The sequence below is a fragment of the Lissotriton helveticus genome, chromosome 7 (genome assembly GCF_964261635.1).
Source record: "Lissotriton helveticus chromosome 7, aLisHel1.1, whole genome shotgun sequence".
NCBI lineage: Eukaryota > Metazoa > Chordata > Amphibia > Caudata > Salamandridae > Lissotriton > Lissotriton helveticus.
In genome coordinates, this window is record NC_136068.1 from 585,353,969 (window position 1) to 585,369,213 (window position 15,245).

At 44.0% G+C, this 15,245-nt stretch overlaps 1 protein-coding gene across 2 annotated transcripts in view; it reads left to right on the forward strand.

The window, feature by feature from the left end:
- The window catches only part of CDC25C (cell division cycle 25C), a 291,408-nt gene that overhangs the window by 220,131 nt on the left and 56,032 nt on the right, over positions 1–15,245 (forward strand). For both annotated transcript variants that reach the window (XM_078652713.1, XM_078652714.1), the window contains one exon: positions 12,659–12,770. In XM_078652713.1, coding sequence (XP_078508839.1) covers positions 12,659–12,770 — 112 coding nt within the window. The remainder of the gene's footprint in view (positions 1–12,658; positions 12,771–15,245) is intronic.

Sequence of the window (15,245 nt, forward strand, 5' to 3'; positions counted from 1 at the left end):
TCTACTTCTTTTTCTCTAACACTATTCACGTTTCCTCTGGAGGCACTCTGAGACAAGTGGCATGCGATGCCGAATAAATCACCAATAAATGAAATATGAGGGAGCTGAATCCCTTTACAATACTGAGCACCTCTGTCAAAGAGGTCAGAGTTTAGCAAACCAAAACGTGCTCTTTAAATGTAAAGAGTAACCTACTTAACCACGGCTGGAGTCCCAATCACTAACTCAAATAGATCTCAACAATTCGACACATTTCCAATTCTAGCATCCATTTAGGAAGATAAAAGATGAATCGCCCCACAGCTTGCTTAACCCGGTTCCATGTCCGAGTGCTCGGGTGTTTCACCTCATGGTGGAGACTGGACTCCCGGCAAGGATTCCTAGCGCCATCCGCTGGTCTGTCGGGGCGCCTTGCGCTAACAGCTGGAGGCTTCAATCCATGGCGCCGGTGACAATCAGCCGCTGCACAAAAGAGCCTGCTGGGCACCAATTAGAACTCTCTGCAGGGGGGACCATGGCAATAAAGGGCAGAAAGGCATTTGGACCAACGCAGATTCCCGTGCAGCGCTTCTAAGCAACGGTTTCACTTTCTTTTCAATGTTTGAAAAAAGATACACAGTCCATCAAAATGCAGTGAAAAACGAAAAATCTCCCTCCCTTACAACATTTTAAAAGCGTTTTCCTCACCCACTTAGAGCCCTACTTACCTCCAGAAGACTCCAAAATAAAATTAGTTATGAAGGAAAATACGCAGTAATATTTCAGCCATTTCATGTCCTTAACCCATCACGCAGCAGTAGAATTCGATTTCCAACCAGAGAGCGGTGACATCATAATTGGCGAGTTCTCCAATGAGCTCCACGTGTTCATGGGCCCTTCCAACCACATTCTTTATTGACTAGGGAAAATAGTGCAATTTTAAATTAGCTACTGCCAACATTTGTCAAGCTTAACTGCAATGGTTGGCTAGCTAACAATTATTCTACAAACATTTTTAAATGGTGAAAGCAATCCCTCTGTTTTTATGAATCCCCAATGAAAACAACAAACATCTGCAATTATTGGTTTTGTAAATGACATTTTATATTTATATATCGTTATTGGCATTGTCAATAACAATATATAAATATAAAATGTAATTTACAAAACCAATAGCTCCAACTTTCCAAATGCGAAACCTATTGGCAACGCCAGTGCTTGTTATAGCTGAGGCCGAGGTACTCAGACAACAGGGGAAGTGTGTAGCCCATTCCTCAACCATCCTGATGCTGCAGCCGCAAAACATCTTAAGTATGTCACTCAAGGCATACAGCCACCTTGTCGGAGGCAGAATCCATTCATTTTCTCCCAGGGTGGCAAGCTACACTTCGGACCGGTAGGTCCTACAAGTTGTCCAGCAGATTAATGCCACCTCCAGACTGCGGTGAACCTCTTGACTTCCTTGGAGATCACTATCTATGTGCTGAAGATGCACCGGACTGCTTTGCAGATTATCTTTCACTGAAACCTCTGGACATGGTCCAGTTTCGTACCTTCCACTTAGAGTGGAGAGTCCAGGACATTTGGGCTATGATTCCGATGTTGCAGACTCGCTCCTGGATCGACCATATCTGGTGGTATGTTCAGGCTATGCAGTGGGATGTGAAGTCCCACAGGTCGCAGTATCAGGCTGATATATCTGACTGTGTCCAGATTTCGGGGAGACTGCAAACGACTTGCAGTGGTGGCTGCTGGACTATATTAGGTCAATGACAGGCTTCTCTCCTTATCCAACCCTGAGCCAACACTGGTGACCGATGCATTGCTTTCGGGTTGGAGAGGCCATCTGGAAGAGGTGGAGATTAAAGGCATTTGGTCTCCGGTGGAGGCTTTACTCCACATCAACCTGCCGGAGTTGTGGGCCATCTGCTTGGTGCCTTCCCACAGTCCATCAAAGGGAGGTCAGTGCAAGTGTTCATTGACAACACCACTACCATGTCTGTTGGAGATGCTTTCTGCCTAAAGTGGAGCTTGGGACTCGTATACGCCTTTCCGCCGCTACCTCTCCTGAGGTGAAGATCAAGAACAACTGGATCCAAGTCATCCTAGTGGCAATGAATTGGGCCAGGAGACTGCGATTACAGGAAGCCCTGGGCATGAACATTCATCCTCCAATCAGACTCCGGCTTTGGGAGTATCTTCTGTCACAGGAGCAAGGCAGGGTTCTTGCATCCTGCTCAATCTTGACCTCCGTGCTTGGAGATTGAGTGGTGTCAGTTGACTGTATTCAACCTTCCTCTCGCAGTTGTCTTTTTGTCAACAAGGTGTCCCTTCCCTAAATCTGTATTTGCCTGCGACTGAAGGACTAACTTGTGGTTTGGTGCGATACTCACTTCAGGCCCAACTCTCCAAAGTGTTGCTTTTAGTGTTCCTCTCCCAGTAATGACTTGCCTTAGGCACAGTTAATGGTTATTTGTTTGCTCTTTTTGCAGTTGCCTGATCAGCCCTCTTTATTGAAATTACCTGTTGTGTTGCTTTTTTGGAAAGGTTTATGTGAGGAAGTGAATTATTAGTTGGGGTGTTTGGGAGACCTCCCCAAGTAGTAATGTCACTATTCTGTATCTGGCCCAGTTACATTTCTTTAATTTAAACCGTAGCTCATTCCTAGGTAGCTGTGGCACAGAGCAGTCAGGCTTCCTTCACAGGCAACCAGTGTAAAGCGTTTATCATCACCAAAACCGCTAATACGTCTAAAACCCAACACAACAATAATCCCCCTCCAATTTATAAAAATATTGTAAACTGTTTTCTAGCACCAGAAAGTACTAAGTGCCAACAGCAGGTATCTGGTTCCTCCAGTCAAAATCAAAAATTGTGATGGAGTGTGGGTTGGCTACAGGTACCAGGTACCAGGTTCATCCCGGTAAAAAGCTTGTACCTTCTGACTTAAACTTTTTTCAGGAAGAATTTCTTGTCGGTGGGTTGATCCGAAAGAAGGCTTGGTGCTCTCAGCGTTGGTCCTGATGAAATCTTTCCTAGGACTTGGAAACTTTTCTGAAAGTCTAGCTGCTTTCATCGAGGCAAGCCAGCAACTTAAATTCAACTGCCAATATGACTGCTGCTGTGGTATGGCGGCAGTCCCCTGTAAGCCTTTGGTTATTTTAGGGAAAAAATTCAGAATACGTTTCTAAATGTCCACTTTTGTAATCGTGAGGGGGAGAGAGTACACTAACACCAACCTAGTGTCCAGGATCTTCTGGGCACCACTTAGTGAGTTACAACTGTCTCCTAGAAGACACTAGCAAGGTCCAGGACACATCTAGATACAACTTTTCAGCTGGGCTTCTCTTTGTTGGAGGCTTCTTGTAGCTTTTGTGTTCCTGGCGCTTAACAGGAGGCTAGCTACCTCAAGAGGTAGAAGGTCCAGCCTTTGTGGTTGCTCTCCTCCAGTAAAACATCAGGTTCAGTCCCTAAATAGTCTCACAGTACCCTGCTCTGCCAAAGTCCAACATGTCAAAATCGTTCTTCCTTTGGTCAGGCATCAACAGTACCCGGCGGTTAACACATCAGGCTTTCACTCCTATAAATGACCTACCCACGCCGCCGAGTCCGGACTCGGCGGCGTGGGTAGGTCATTTGACTGCACACAAGGCTACTAAACCCCTTGATATATGGGAGGGAAAGCCTGATGTGTTGACCGCCGGGTACTGTTGATGCCTGGAATCTAGACACTATTAGGCAGATACAGCTTATCGCAGGTACATTGACACACTAGACATTACACTGTGTTTTTTATGAACCTATGTACAAAACATATAATTGTTTAGTGTAGATGGTTCCATTCCTTATGGTCCTGAAGAATCGCATGTCAATAGACATGTACACGAGAAACATGTTGAGCGTTACAACTATTTCTCACTAACCGACACACAGATAGGAGACATTACACTCCAATGAGTGCCGGTTATACTCCTTTTAATTAGTACAGGAGACCCCCAGAATAAAAGTCAGATTCAGGCACTCCCAGCCCTATTTTACACTAATTTTCAAGTCTACACTTCTCTGGCCCCATACCCGCACTTCACATTATGGCTGTTGGATAAAAGATCTCCGGTAAAGTGCCCCTCTTTGAGGTGAGCCTGTTGGTTATTGCACCGCCGACACAACGAGGAGCAGCCCATATGATGAAGCATGACACCTGCAAGGGGGTGTGATGGCATTAAAATCCAACAAATAGATTTCCAACTGTAGATCTCATTGAGACACAGTAGTTTCAAGCTCCCGAGTGACTTCTAATATACCTACATGAGGAACAGCACAAACACTCCTTCCTTGATGTTCTGACTGGGGCACTAGTCTGTGCTGGACCTCCCATTCCTATTGAGTGGATAATCGCCCGACTTCCCCCTCATCCCTCCTTTTTGAACTTAATTCTGTGGCTCTCTGGTTACAAACCAACCTCTGCGGTGCATTACTTAATAGAGGTTTCAAAATGTACTACAGTGCATTTCCCACTGAGTAACAACTTTTTAAAATTTCTTTTTAATTTACGCTGCCCATTATGTTGTACGTAGGTACCGGATAGTGAAAGACCTAAAAAAATGTACAGAATAATTTAGGGCTTATTTATGAGAGGCTTGCACCGTCACAGCAGTGGAAACTTTTCAACCACACCTATATGAGGCGGTGCCAAGTCCCCCTCCATGGCTGTGCATGGCCTCATAATTATTGAGTAAGACAAAGCAGCGCATGTCACTGTGTTGCCTTACTCTGAGTCAAGGAGGTGTTCCATGGACGTTGTGTAGGCATTCCCACGCAGCATCCATGGATTTTGATGCTGCCCCATATATACCAAATCACGTGAACCTGGGGCAGTGCCAAAAACAGACACCTCCCCTGTGGAGGCGTAACCAGGAGAAATGTTTTAATTTCTCCTGGTTTTCCTCTTTCCATGTGTGCTGCATTCTGCAGCCCTCATAGGAAGAGGAAAACTCCTCTCTGGATTGTTTTTGTGAAGGAAGGTGCCCCTACCTGCAACAAAACCAATCCTGCATAGGTTGGTGCTAGGCATTAATTTGAGCACCAACGCAAGGGGAAAGGACAGGAATGCACCATATTTCATAAATATGGAGCATTCCTAGTTTTTCACATTGGCGTAGGGCAGTGCAGCAAGAAGACTTGCGCCGCTGCCCTACGCCAATTCCTCATAAATGAGGCCTTTTGTTTTCAGCTACACCTTTCACCACGCCCCCACGTTCCCTGACCTTTGGTTTGCTAAACACTGTTTAATATTTCCCCACCGTAAAAATTATTTGCTGTGGGAATTTGGGGCGTATATGGTTGTCAGTGAGTCCGAGGTTCTAGAAATATTTGTCAGGAGGGGGTCCTTACTCCTAAAAAAATTTACAAGGGTCTTGGCATCAAAAAGTTTGAAGACTTCTGCACCAGATAATTTATAAAAAAGTAAAAAAAGGTTTAGGGATAAAACACACCTTTGTCTCACACACCGAGAAACTGGGATAGGATCAGTTAACTCCCCAGAAGTTCCACATATGACCTGACATTTTATAAATAGTAATCTAAAATTGGACTTTACTATTAGATTACATTTTAAATTTCTGTTAATTTGAGTCCCTGAATCGTGGGTCTAGCCGTTCCAAAGTCAAGTTCTACATTAAAAGGTGTTCTAATGTAACCCAGTGCCTTTGTACGGGAAAATCCTGCCTTGTCCAAGTGAAAAATGATTTTTCACTACTAGGACATGTTAAACTTGAGAACACATGTCCAACCTTTTAACTCCCTTGCATCCTTCTTTATGGACTCTTAGGGCCTACCTCAGGGATAACTTGGTTGTAAAACTGCACAGCTAGGCTGCAGTGGCAAGCCAAGAGTCTAGTTTTTGCTTTGTCACTGTAGAGGTGGCACAATCAATGCTGCAGTCCACTAGTGACATTTAACTTACAGGCCCTGGGTAATCACAGCAGCATACACTAGGAACTTATGTCACATATGCCAATCACATATTAGCCAATTGCACATATACCTTGGGGGTTAGAGCATGTACACTTGGTGCTGGACATCACTGCCCCAGTGTTTAGATTCAGTAAACCAGCACTAAATGTAATAAAGTAGGGATGATCCTGCAAAAAGGGACTTTCCTGACAGTTTGCAACTCTAAGTTTCTGCCTACTCCTTTCATTAGAACACTGAAAAGGAATAAAGGCTGCTAAAAATTAGCAAGAAGAAACTCTACTAAACAGATTGCGAACAGAATCGCAAAAGGCAGAGGGTGCGCCGGGCCCCTATGGTACCCCTCCAGTTTTATATAAGCAAGATCCGGATTACTGGGCGGCTGTACAATTGCCACTCTTCACACATATAGAAAGAATACCAGATTCCTGAAAGGGTTAAATTATTTCACCTATTAATAAGAAAGGCAGTAAAGATTAAGCGAAAAGTTACAGGCTTGTAGCATTAATAGACCATTATGGCAAACATTTTGTGGGGCTCTTTCTAGAAGAGCTCATAGACTGGGCATCCGAAAATGCATCAATTCCGATCAATCAAACGGGATTCCAAAATTTAATGGGGGCAACAACAAATATATTACTTGCCTTATCACTTCTTATCGATGCCGTCAAATACATCAATAGACCGCTTTTTGTTTGCTTCATAGATTACACATCTGTCTTTGATACCATTGACAGAAAGAAACTTTGTGCAAAACTCTCTAAAATGAAAATCTCTCCAAGACTCCGGTCTCTGTTAATTTTATTCCACACCGACACATGGTTACAAATAAAGTTGGGCCCCGGCGACTGTCTATCGAGGAGAATACCAACAACTAAGGAGCTGAAGCAGGGTTGCGTCTTGGGGCCGACCCTGTTCAATTTATTCATGTCAGATCTCTTGACAGAACTAGATAATTGCAATAACCACGCCCCGAATCTGGGAGGCTATATCCTCTCAAACTTACTCTATGCCGACGACCTCGTACAAATTAGCCGTACATCGATTGGCCTGCAACATCTGATAAATACTACGTATAACTTCTCTGCCAGGAATGGAAGGAGTATAAATTTAGAGAAAATCAAAGTGATGGTAGTATACCAGAAAAAGATGACACACCAGTTTCGCTGGGATTTGAAGAGTCTCCGACTTGATACAATAGAAGAATTGAAATACTTGGGCGTTATATTGGATAGTAAAGGCATGTTCTTTCAACAAAATGCATCCTTAACAGAAAGAGGGACTGCTTTGGCGGTGCCATTAAAAAACATTAAACATAAAATAACCGGCCTAAGCCACACCCCTTTACTACAGGTGATTTGAGTGAGATTCCACACTACCATCACCTACGGAAGTGAGTGCCTTAGAGGAAGAGCTGCAGGCATTCTGGACAAGATGGTGTCCAGGACAATGAGAATAATATTTAACCTACCGCTGTACATCTCGCCGGCACAAATAAGATTAGAGTTCGATTTACAAAAGCAACAAATAGCACGCAAGGGTGTCTATGTTAAATGCTGGCACAAAATAAAGGTAGCGGATTCAGGGACATTGAACGCATACTTATGGAATGAGGTAAATCAGAAAAAAAGACAGCACAGCCATGTCCTATTTACAAGCTTCAATAGATTGTTTGGCCTTACAGGACTCTTCGAATACTGTTGGGTCCCACAAAAGTCTATCAAAGAGCTGATAAATATTACAGTTAAAATGATGTCCCTTGTGGAGGACAAAGCATTAAAGGAGAGGGCTCATGGCTGGTTTGTCATACAGAGCTACTCTAGATGCTCCCCCAACCCTCCTTAGGTGCAGGCTTTACTAGAGCAAAGAAGGAAAATACCTGCATCTGAGGCTGGGCATTTTGCCATCAATGCTGCATCTGCCCCCATGGAAACGGACACAGTCAATAACACTGCACAGCTTATGCTGTGAGGCAAAATAAGACGTGCTACACTTATTGTGCATATGTAAGATTAGACAAGGAACTTAAAATCTTATTAAAACCTGCCCTGAATGGAAAAAAGATAAGAGCATGCAGACAGGCAGTGAAAGAATGCTTTGAAGGAGGGGATATCCAGTTAGATTGTCGCCTGGTTCGATTAAGGGACACAGCAGGAAGAAAGCTAAACACCAGCACTTAGCTGCCTTATCGAACACAAATTCTCAGTCTCCGCTCCTGGTAAAATGATCTACAAGCGCTGGCACATGACTAAAGGTTTTATTATGGTCGGATTTACATATTCATTTGTTGGAATAAGTTAACGGCCGTTCCCCGGTCGTGAGGTTGACCCACCGCATTTCAGCGGGTCCGGACGTGCACCACTCCGGTGCGGCGTTGATGGAACTAAAAGGAGTGAAAACCGAGGCAGGCTGTTGATACTCCAGCTCCAATTGACTGTAACAAAGCGGGGCGAGTCCCCTGTAGGGGCTGTGACATCCAAGACGATGGTTTTATTTATTTTAACAGCGCATCCACTGGGAAAGTATTTCTGCGCACCACAAGAACCAGAATGCTCTTTAGCCACGCCCACCTGGGCAGGTATTCAAAAGACTGTGCATACGCAGCAGCGCTGTTTTTGCCTACGCCACTGAAGAAAGTTAATTCTGAAACGCGTCTGGTGGCATATGAGAGAGATGGTGTGCCCTCGCAGGGGCTTGCTTGCATACTTTCAATAAATGACTGTGAGCTGTGATTGAATTTAGTGTGGTCCTTCCGCGAATTGGGAACCTGCATTTGTTGGTATATATATATATATATAATCTCCAGCCATTTGCAGCACCAACTTTAGGAAGAGCCATCCGGAAACAAATCGTTTTCAGCCGTATTTATTCATGGTAACAGCGTGTCAGCACAGAAGCTTCAAACAGGTAAAGTTTTCAAAGTTAAAAGCCAGACGCGTTTCGGGTTGTAAATCCCCTCATCAGTGGCTTGTTAGGTATGCAGGGGGAAGGCGATTTCAGGCACCTACTGTTGTTTTATCGTAACTCCCCACCCGGGTGGGCGTGGCCACTCGGCATCCTGGGATACGTAGTCCGTGCCATAATCAACCCCAGTGGGTTCGCGTTCTCCCCGCCTCAGTGTCCTTAATATATGGTGACCTTGCTTAAGATCTGCGCCAAGTGTAATTGTTGCCACCAAGCTGTGAGCGTACACTTTCCTGCACAGGTGTATGCTCATTTCCGTTCCGTCAAAGGTAGCATCAATGGTGCCGCCGCGGACCTGCCTCTTCAGCAGAAGGCTCTTACCACGACCTAGGCAGGCCGTTACATCCCCAGCCATTTGCAGCACCAACTTTAGGAAGAGCCATCCGGAAACAAATCGTTTGCAGCCGTATGTATTCATGGTAACAGCGTGTCAGCACAGAAGCTTCAAACAGGTAAAGTTTTCAAAGTTAAAAGCCAGACGCGTTTCGGGTTGTAAATCCCCTCATCAGTGGCTTGTTAGGTATGCAGGGGGAAGGCGATTTCAGGCACCTACTGTTGTTTTATCGTAACTCCCCGCCCGGGTGGGCGTGGCCACTCTGCATCCTGGGATACGTAGTCCGTGCCATAATCAACCCCAGTGGGTTCGCGTTCTCCCCGCCTCAGTGTCCTTAATATATGGTGACCTTGCTTAAGATCTGCGCCAAGTGTAATTGTTGCCACCAAGCTGTGAGCGTACACTTTCCTGCACAGGTGTATGCTCATTTCCGTTCCGTCAAAGGTAGCATCAATGGTGCCGCCGCGGACCTGCCTCTTCAGCAGAAGGCTCTTACCACGACCTAGGCAGGCCGTTACATCTCCAGCCATTTGCAGCACCAACTTTAGGAAGAGCCATCTGGAAACAAATCGTTTGCAGCCGTATTTATTCATGGTAACAGCGTGTCAGCACAGAAGCTTCAAACAGGTAAAGTTTTCAAAGTTAAAAGCCAGACGCGTTTCGGGTTGTAAATCCCCTCATCAGTGGCTTGTTAGGTATGCAGGGGGAAGGCGATTTCAGGCACCTACTGTTGTTTTATCGTAACTCCCCTATCGTATATATATATAACCGCAATCTCTGCCACACGGACAAGGTTTTTTAATATGAATAATTTGCACATTGCTGTTTTTTTCTTACAACGGCCTCATTTTAGAGACAAATGATAGTTTTATGAATTTAATGGGAATTTAAAACCGCTGTTTCATTGATTCGTCTCATGGGCACTGCCGGAATAGAGCTAAACACCACTTATTGCACATAAGTCCTTGGTCTCTTCTCCAGTCAAAATTCACTACAACCGCGGGCTTATAACTAAAGGTTTTAGCATGGACAAATTGGATATTGCTGGTTCATATAATCAAAGTATATAGCAAAGTGCAATTTCTGGTATATGACTAAAGGTTTGAAAATAGATAATTTATATATTGTTGCTTTTATATATTATGACCTCAGAGTTAAATCATGGTTTTATGAATTGGAAGAGATTTAAACGCAGCTGTTTTACTGTGCAGTGGTTTTAAGTAATCATGCAAATAAAGATTACTTACTCCTTTCATTATGCCTCAGTGAGACCCGAATCTAGTCCTTAAATTCCTCATGTGCATGCCCTTTGAACCTCTCTGCAACAGTCCATTACTGCTTCTCACCTTTAAGACTGTTTTCCTCCTTCCCATAACATCTGCATGATCAGTGAGTGAGTTGCAAGCCCTCTGTCCAACTGGCATACATGACTTTCTTTCAGGAGAAGTTGGTCCTTAAGACCCAAGAGTCCTTTCTTCCAAAACTGGTGACTCCTTTTAATTTCTGGCAAAACGTCACCATCCCTGTGTTCTTTGCTCCGCCTCTTCCCTCTGAGAAGGAAAGGTTACATTAGTTGGATCCTAAGAGAGCTCTCAGCTTTTACATCGATCATACAAAAATCCATCTGGTGCACTATCAGCTTTGTTGGATTCACTTGAGCTATAAAGGGCAATGCAGTGCAGAAAAACGGTCTCTCCTAGGATCATGCTTTGTATCAACATTTGCTACACACTTGTCAAGAAGCAGCCCTATAAAACTTATACACTTATTTCACCAGGGCCATGGCTGCTACTACTGCGTTTGCACACATAGAGCTGGTTATGGATATTTGCTATGCTGCTACATGGCGTTGCTTTATATCTCTGAAGCTCTTCTGTCTTGACATCCAGGTCTGTTGAGTGGGGCTCTTAGCCTGCTTAGGCTTGCTGGAATTTTAGGTCTAAGGCAGTTTACAGCCCCACTACTGACCCAGTAATGCTTTGGTATCCATTCAAAAGGTGAGGAATCTGCAGTTAGACGTATCCCTCAGAAGAACACGCTACTTAACCTTCAGTAACGCTCTTTATGGTGAATGCTCTAACTTTAGATTCCTCACTGACTGTCCCAAATCCTCCCCTGATTCTGTGACTGGACGCTTGATCTGCATACTGGTCACAGCAAATCTACTAATGGACTCTGCATCTGGGGGCACACACAGCCTAGAAAGCAACTGACATTGAGCGACTATTATATGCGGCTCCACATATCACTTCTGGGGAGGAATGACATTTTCTCAGAGTTGCACAGTGACACGTACTGGCGCTTATGGGTACTGCTGAAGATTTTCTGGACCCACCGACAGTTACTGAATATAAGTAACTTGTTCATTTTGTTTGGTCACGAGTGCAAACAAATCTGTGGGTGAAGGAGTTCAGGTTACTCTTTTGATATTTGTGGATTAAGCTCATATAGGAACTACAAGTTGGAGGGGAGCATAGGTTAGCCTCCATGGTCTGAGGTAGCACATGTGCTCTTTTTGGGTCATAGGAGTTCAAAGACTAGGAGGTTAAACTATTAGGGATTACAGAATGCCAGATTCATCTTTTGTTGTAAAGGAGCTATGGCTTCTGTAGTTTGGTTAATAGAAACCCAGTTAGTTTAGTTGATCCCATAGAAGTGTTTGATCCATGGAGCATATGTTTGTCTACTTATCAACACGATTGTGACCTTTTCTTGCTGGGTTGAATGTGCATGGATTAGTTCAGTTTGGTAAAAGTAGTAAGGGTTCATTTTTTTGTTTGAAAGATAATGGATTACACTAGTTGGGTGAACGGAAAACTAGTTAAATGGGTTTTCTGGATGTGTGCGGTACTGTAAGTGGAAGAGATGGAATTAATATGGGTGTATAGTGGAAGGGACGGTTTAGAAGAGTGTTAGGTAGGGCTGAATAGCAAAGCACGGCAATAAACTGGTAATTAGGGAGAGAATGGTGCGTTTTGTTTCAATCATTGAGAAAGAATGGAATTAACTATTGGGATAGTTTTGTCCGAGATTTACATGGTCATTTTCCTGGTAGGATTATTCTGTTTCGGGGAAATATCATGGTGTTACTGAATACGTATGGGGAGGCTTATTTGCAATGTTTTTGGGCTGATTGCGGCAAGTGTGGTGTTAGCTTGATTGAGTGTTCTTTGGGATTGGTTAGCCGTATATATGGTTAGGTTTAGTGTAATTATGTCATTTTGGCTCTTGGGACATATCAGTGAGTGGTTTCAGTTGATTAGTTGGAGAATTGGTTAGCTTCTCTTTCTGAATGATGGGGGGGGGGCGTGATTTGTGGGTACGTCTGTGGGATGCATTGTTAAATTGTGAAAGAGGTTTAAGGATCGGTCATTGTGTTATCCTTATTTTTTTTCTTTTCATTTTGTCAAGGTGTCGTTTTCTGAGAGAGGAAGATAGAGATAGGAACGAGTACCCAAGCCTGTTCTACCCTGAACTTTACATCCTCAAAGGAGGTTATAAGGATTTTTTCTCTGATTACAAGGTAAGATCAGACTCTAATAAAAATCAGCCTGCTATGTGAATTCATATACGCAGACCTCCGAATGTTTATTCCCTTGTAGTAGCGGTTTTAGTACCCTAAGATTATCACTGACCAGGCAGAGATTGGCAGAGGGTACCAACGATTGCTTGTTGAATAACTGTAGTGGGTAAAAATTGAACAGGTGAATGACCGGCTGACAGAGGGAAAAGGCCATGATGTTAAATCTGTGGGTGTTAAAAGTTAGTTCTGTTGATCAAGGATCAGTTCTAATGGTTATGCAATGAGAACTGAAATAGATCCCAAAATGCCTGTTTATCCCATCCACTACTGCAGTGCACAGCAATTGAAAAAGATTCAACCACAAGAAACCTGGAACTGCAAAATAATGAGTACTTCAGGCCCCCAGAAAGTGAAGATTTCTAATGATGGGACAGCAACAACGTATATAGTGGGTCCCTGAATGAAAAGAAATACTGGACAAAAACTTATTGAATGATCAAGATGCTTGTATAGCACATACTCTAGTGAACTGAATCTCCCATGTGTTTCATGGAAAAGAGCCTTGACTGCTTAGAGAATTGCGGAAAGATGTAATTGTTCTTCTTGAAGGGTTTAACTTTGATATGGATATTTCTAGGCAGGCGTCCCTTAACTCTGGCCTGGGACTGCAAAGTGCTTGCGTTCTTCTAATCTGGTGTCTTTGGTGTACCTGGAGAAATGTATACATGTTGTGATCATTCTAAGCTCTAGTGCTATACACCGAGTGATTTTTAAGGACAGATCGTTGGTGGGGTTTGTCAGTTTCTTACAGGCTTCCAAGCACCATTCTGGCTTTGGAATTTTGAAGGATGCATCCACAAGAATGACTCCCCAATGTCGCCAGGTGGTGCTGTGGAGCAGGACTGTATATTACTTCACAGGAGTATATTAGGCACTAACCGCAAGCTGGTATACATTTGTTTCTGCACCTCGTCAACTTGTTCCGCAGTTGTCTCTTGGTGTCTTACCAACACATTCCTGTGCTTTAGAAACAAACTACTTCAAATGTCTATGCAAAGGGCCTCCAGGTTTAAGCATTGCGGACTGTGCTCCAAGAATATGCCCCTTTCGACCCCCCTGTAATAAATGTGGTGTGTGGGATCAGGACATTACATAGCAGCCTGCGACCTTTGCACCTCCATGTACCCGAAGACCATTGGGGAGCAGGAGGCCAAGTTACAACTGGCTAAGCCCCATTGGTTGACTCTTAAGCAGACTCTCTCAAAGAAAAATCATGTTCCAGGGAATGTTCTCCTATGAGATGCTCCCAATGTTGGACTTGGCCCTCTTTGAAGAGTCACTCTCAAACCTTTTGCCTTCACCTGCCTGTTTTCTGAACACGTTGTGTTGGCATTTAAGACTATGTGCAGTTTACCACTGCTAATCCGTGCTGAAGTGCTTGTGCTCTCCTTGAAACATGGTAGAATTGACTTACACACAACTGGCACATTTAATTCACTTATAAATCCCTAGTAAATTGGCACTACTTTCTCCCAGGGCTGGTAAATTAAATGCTACTAGTGAGCCTGCAGCACTTATTGTGTCACTCAGTAAGCAGCCTTTTTAGATCTGTCTCAGACCTGCCATTGCAAGGTTTTAAACTGTCATTTCGACCTGGAAAAAGACGCCTTTTGCATGGTCTAAACCTTCCTTTTGGGTACATATGTTACCCCTAGGAAAGGCCCTAAACATGCCAAAGAGCAGGGTGCGTTGTAAGTTTTACATGTCCTAGCAGTGAAAGCTCTCATTCTTTTTTCACTATTGCAAAGCCTACCTTTCCCATAGGATAACACTTGGTTATCTAATCTCATTTAATAAGTGATACCTCTTGATTAGGAGCAGGTAAGAAAGCCTTGTTTAGTGTCTGAGGAACAAATTGAAATTCCTTTTAATGGTAAAATTGGATTTTAAGTCGCAGTTCTGAACATGCCACTTTTAGAAAGTTGGCATTTCCTTGTCCTTACCATTTGGTGCTGCTGCCTTTTCCTTGGTCACATTACCATGTGTATTTGGGAGTTGGCCCTTTCTGTATTCCTCAGACAGCATCACCATAGAGGATCTGGGTGTTGGCAGGATGAGGGGAGCGGACCTGTCACCTCCCATGCATGCACTTAAGACGCTGGCTCAGTTAACACACACAGGCTTCTCCCACTTCAAAGTATGCACCAGGTAAAACATGGGACCCTCAGACCCACTCTTCAGTACGCTCCTGGATCTGTGGATACTACAGAAGAAAAATGTCCTGCTGCCCTAATTTCTGAGAAGGGAGATTGGACTTGCAGCTTTTATAGCAGGCTGGAGCTCAAAGGGTCATCTGTCCCTGTAGCTCTGAATAGGAGGTCAGTCAGAACACGCTCCAATGGCCTCTCTACAAATACCCAACTGACCTGCTGCAGCTGTACCTGTTTGAGCACTGTTGGCCTCTGCCAGAGAGAG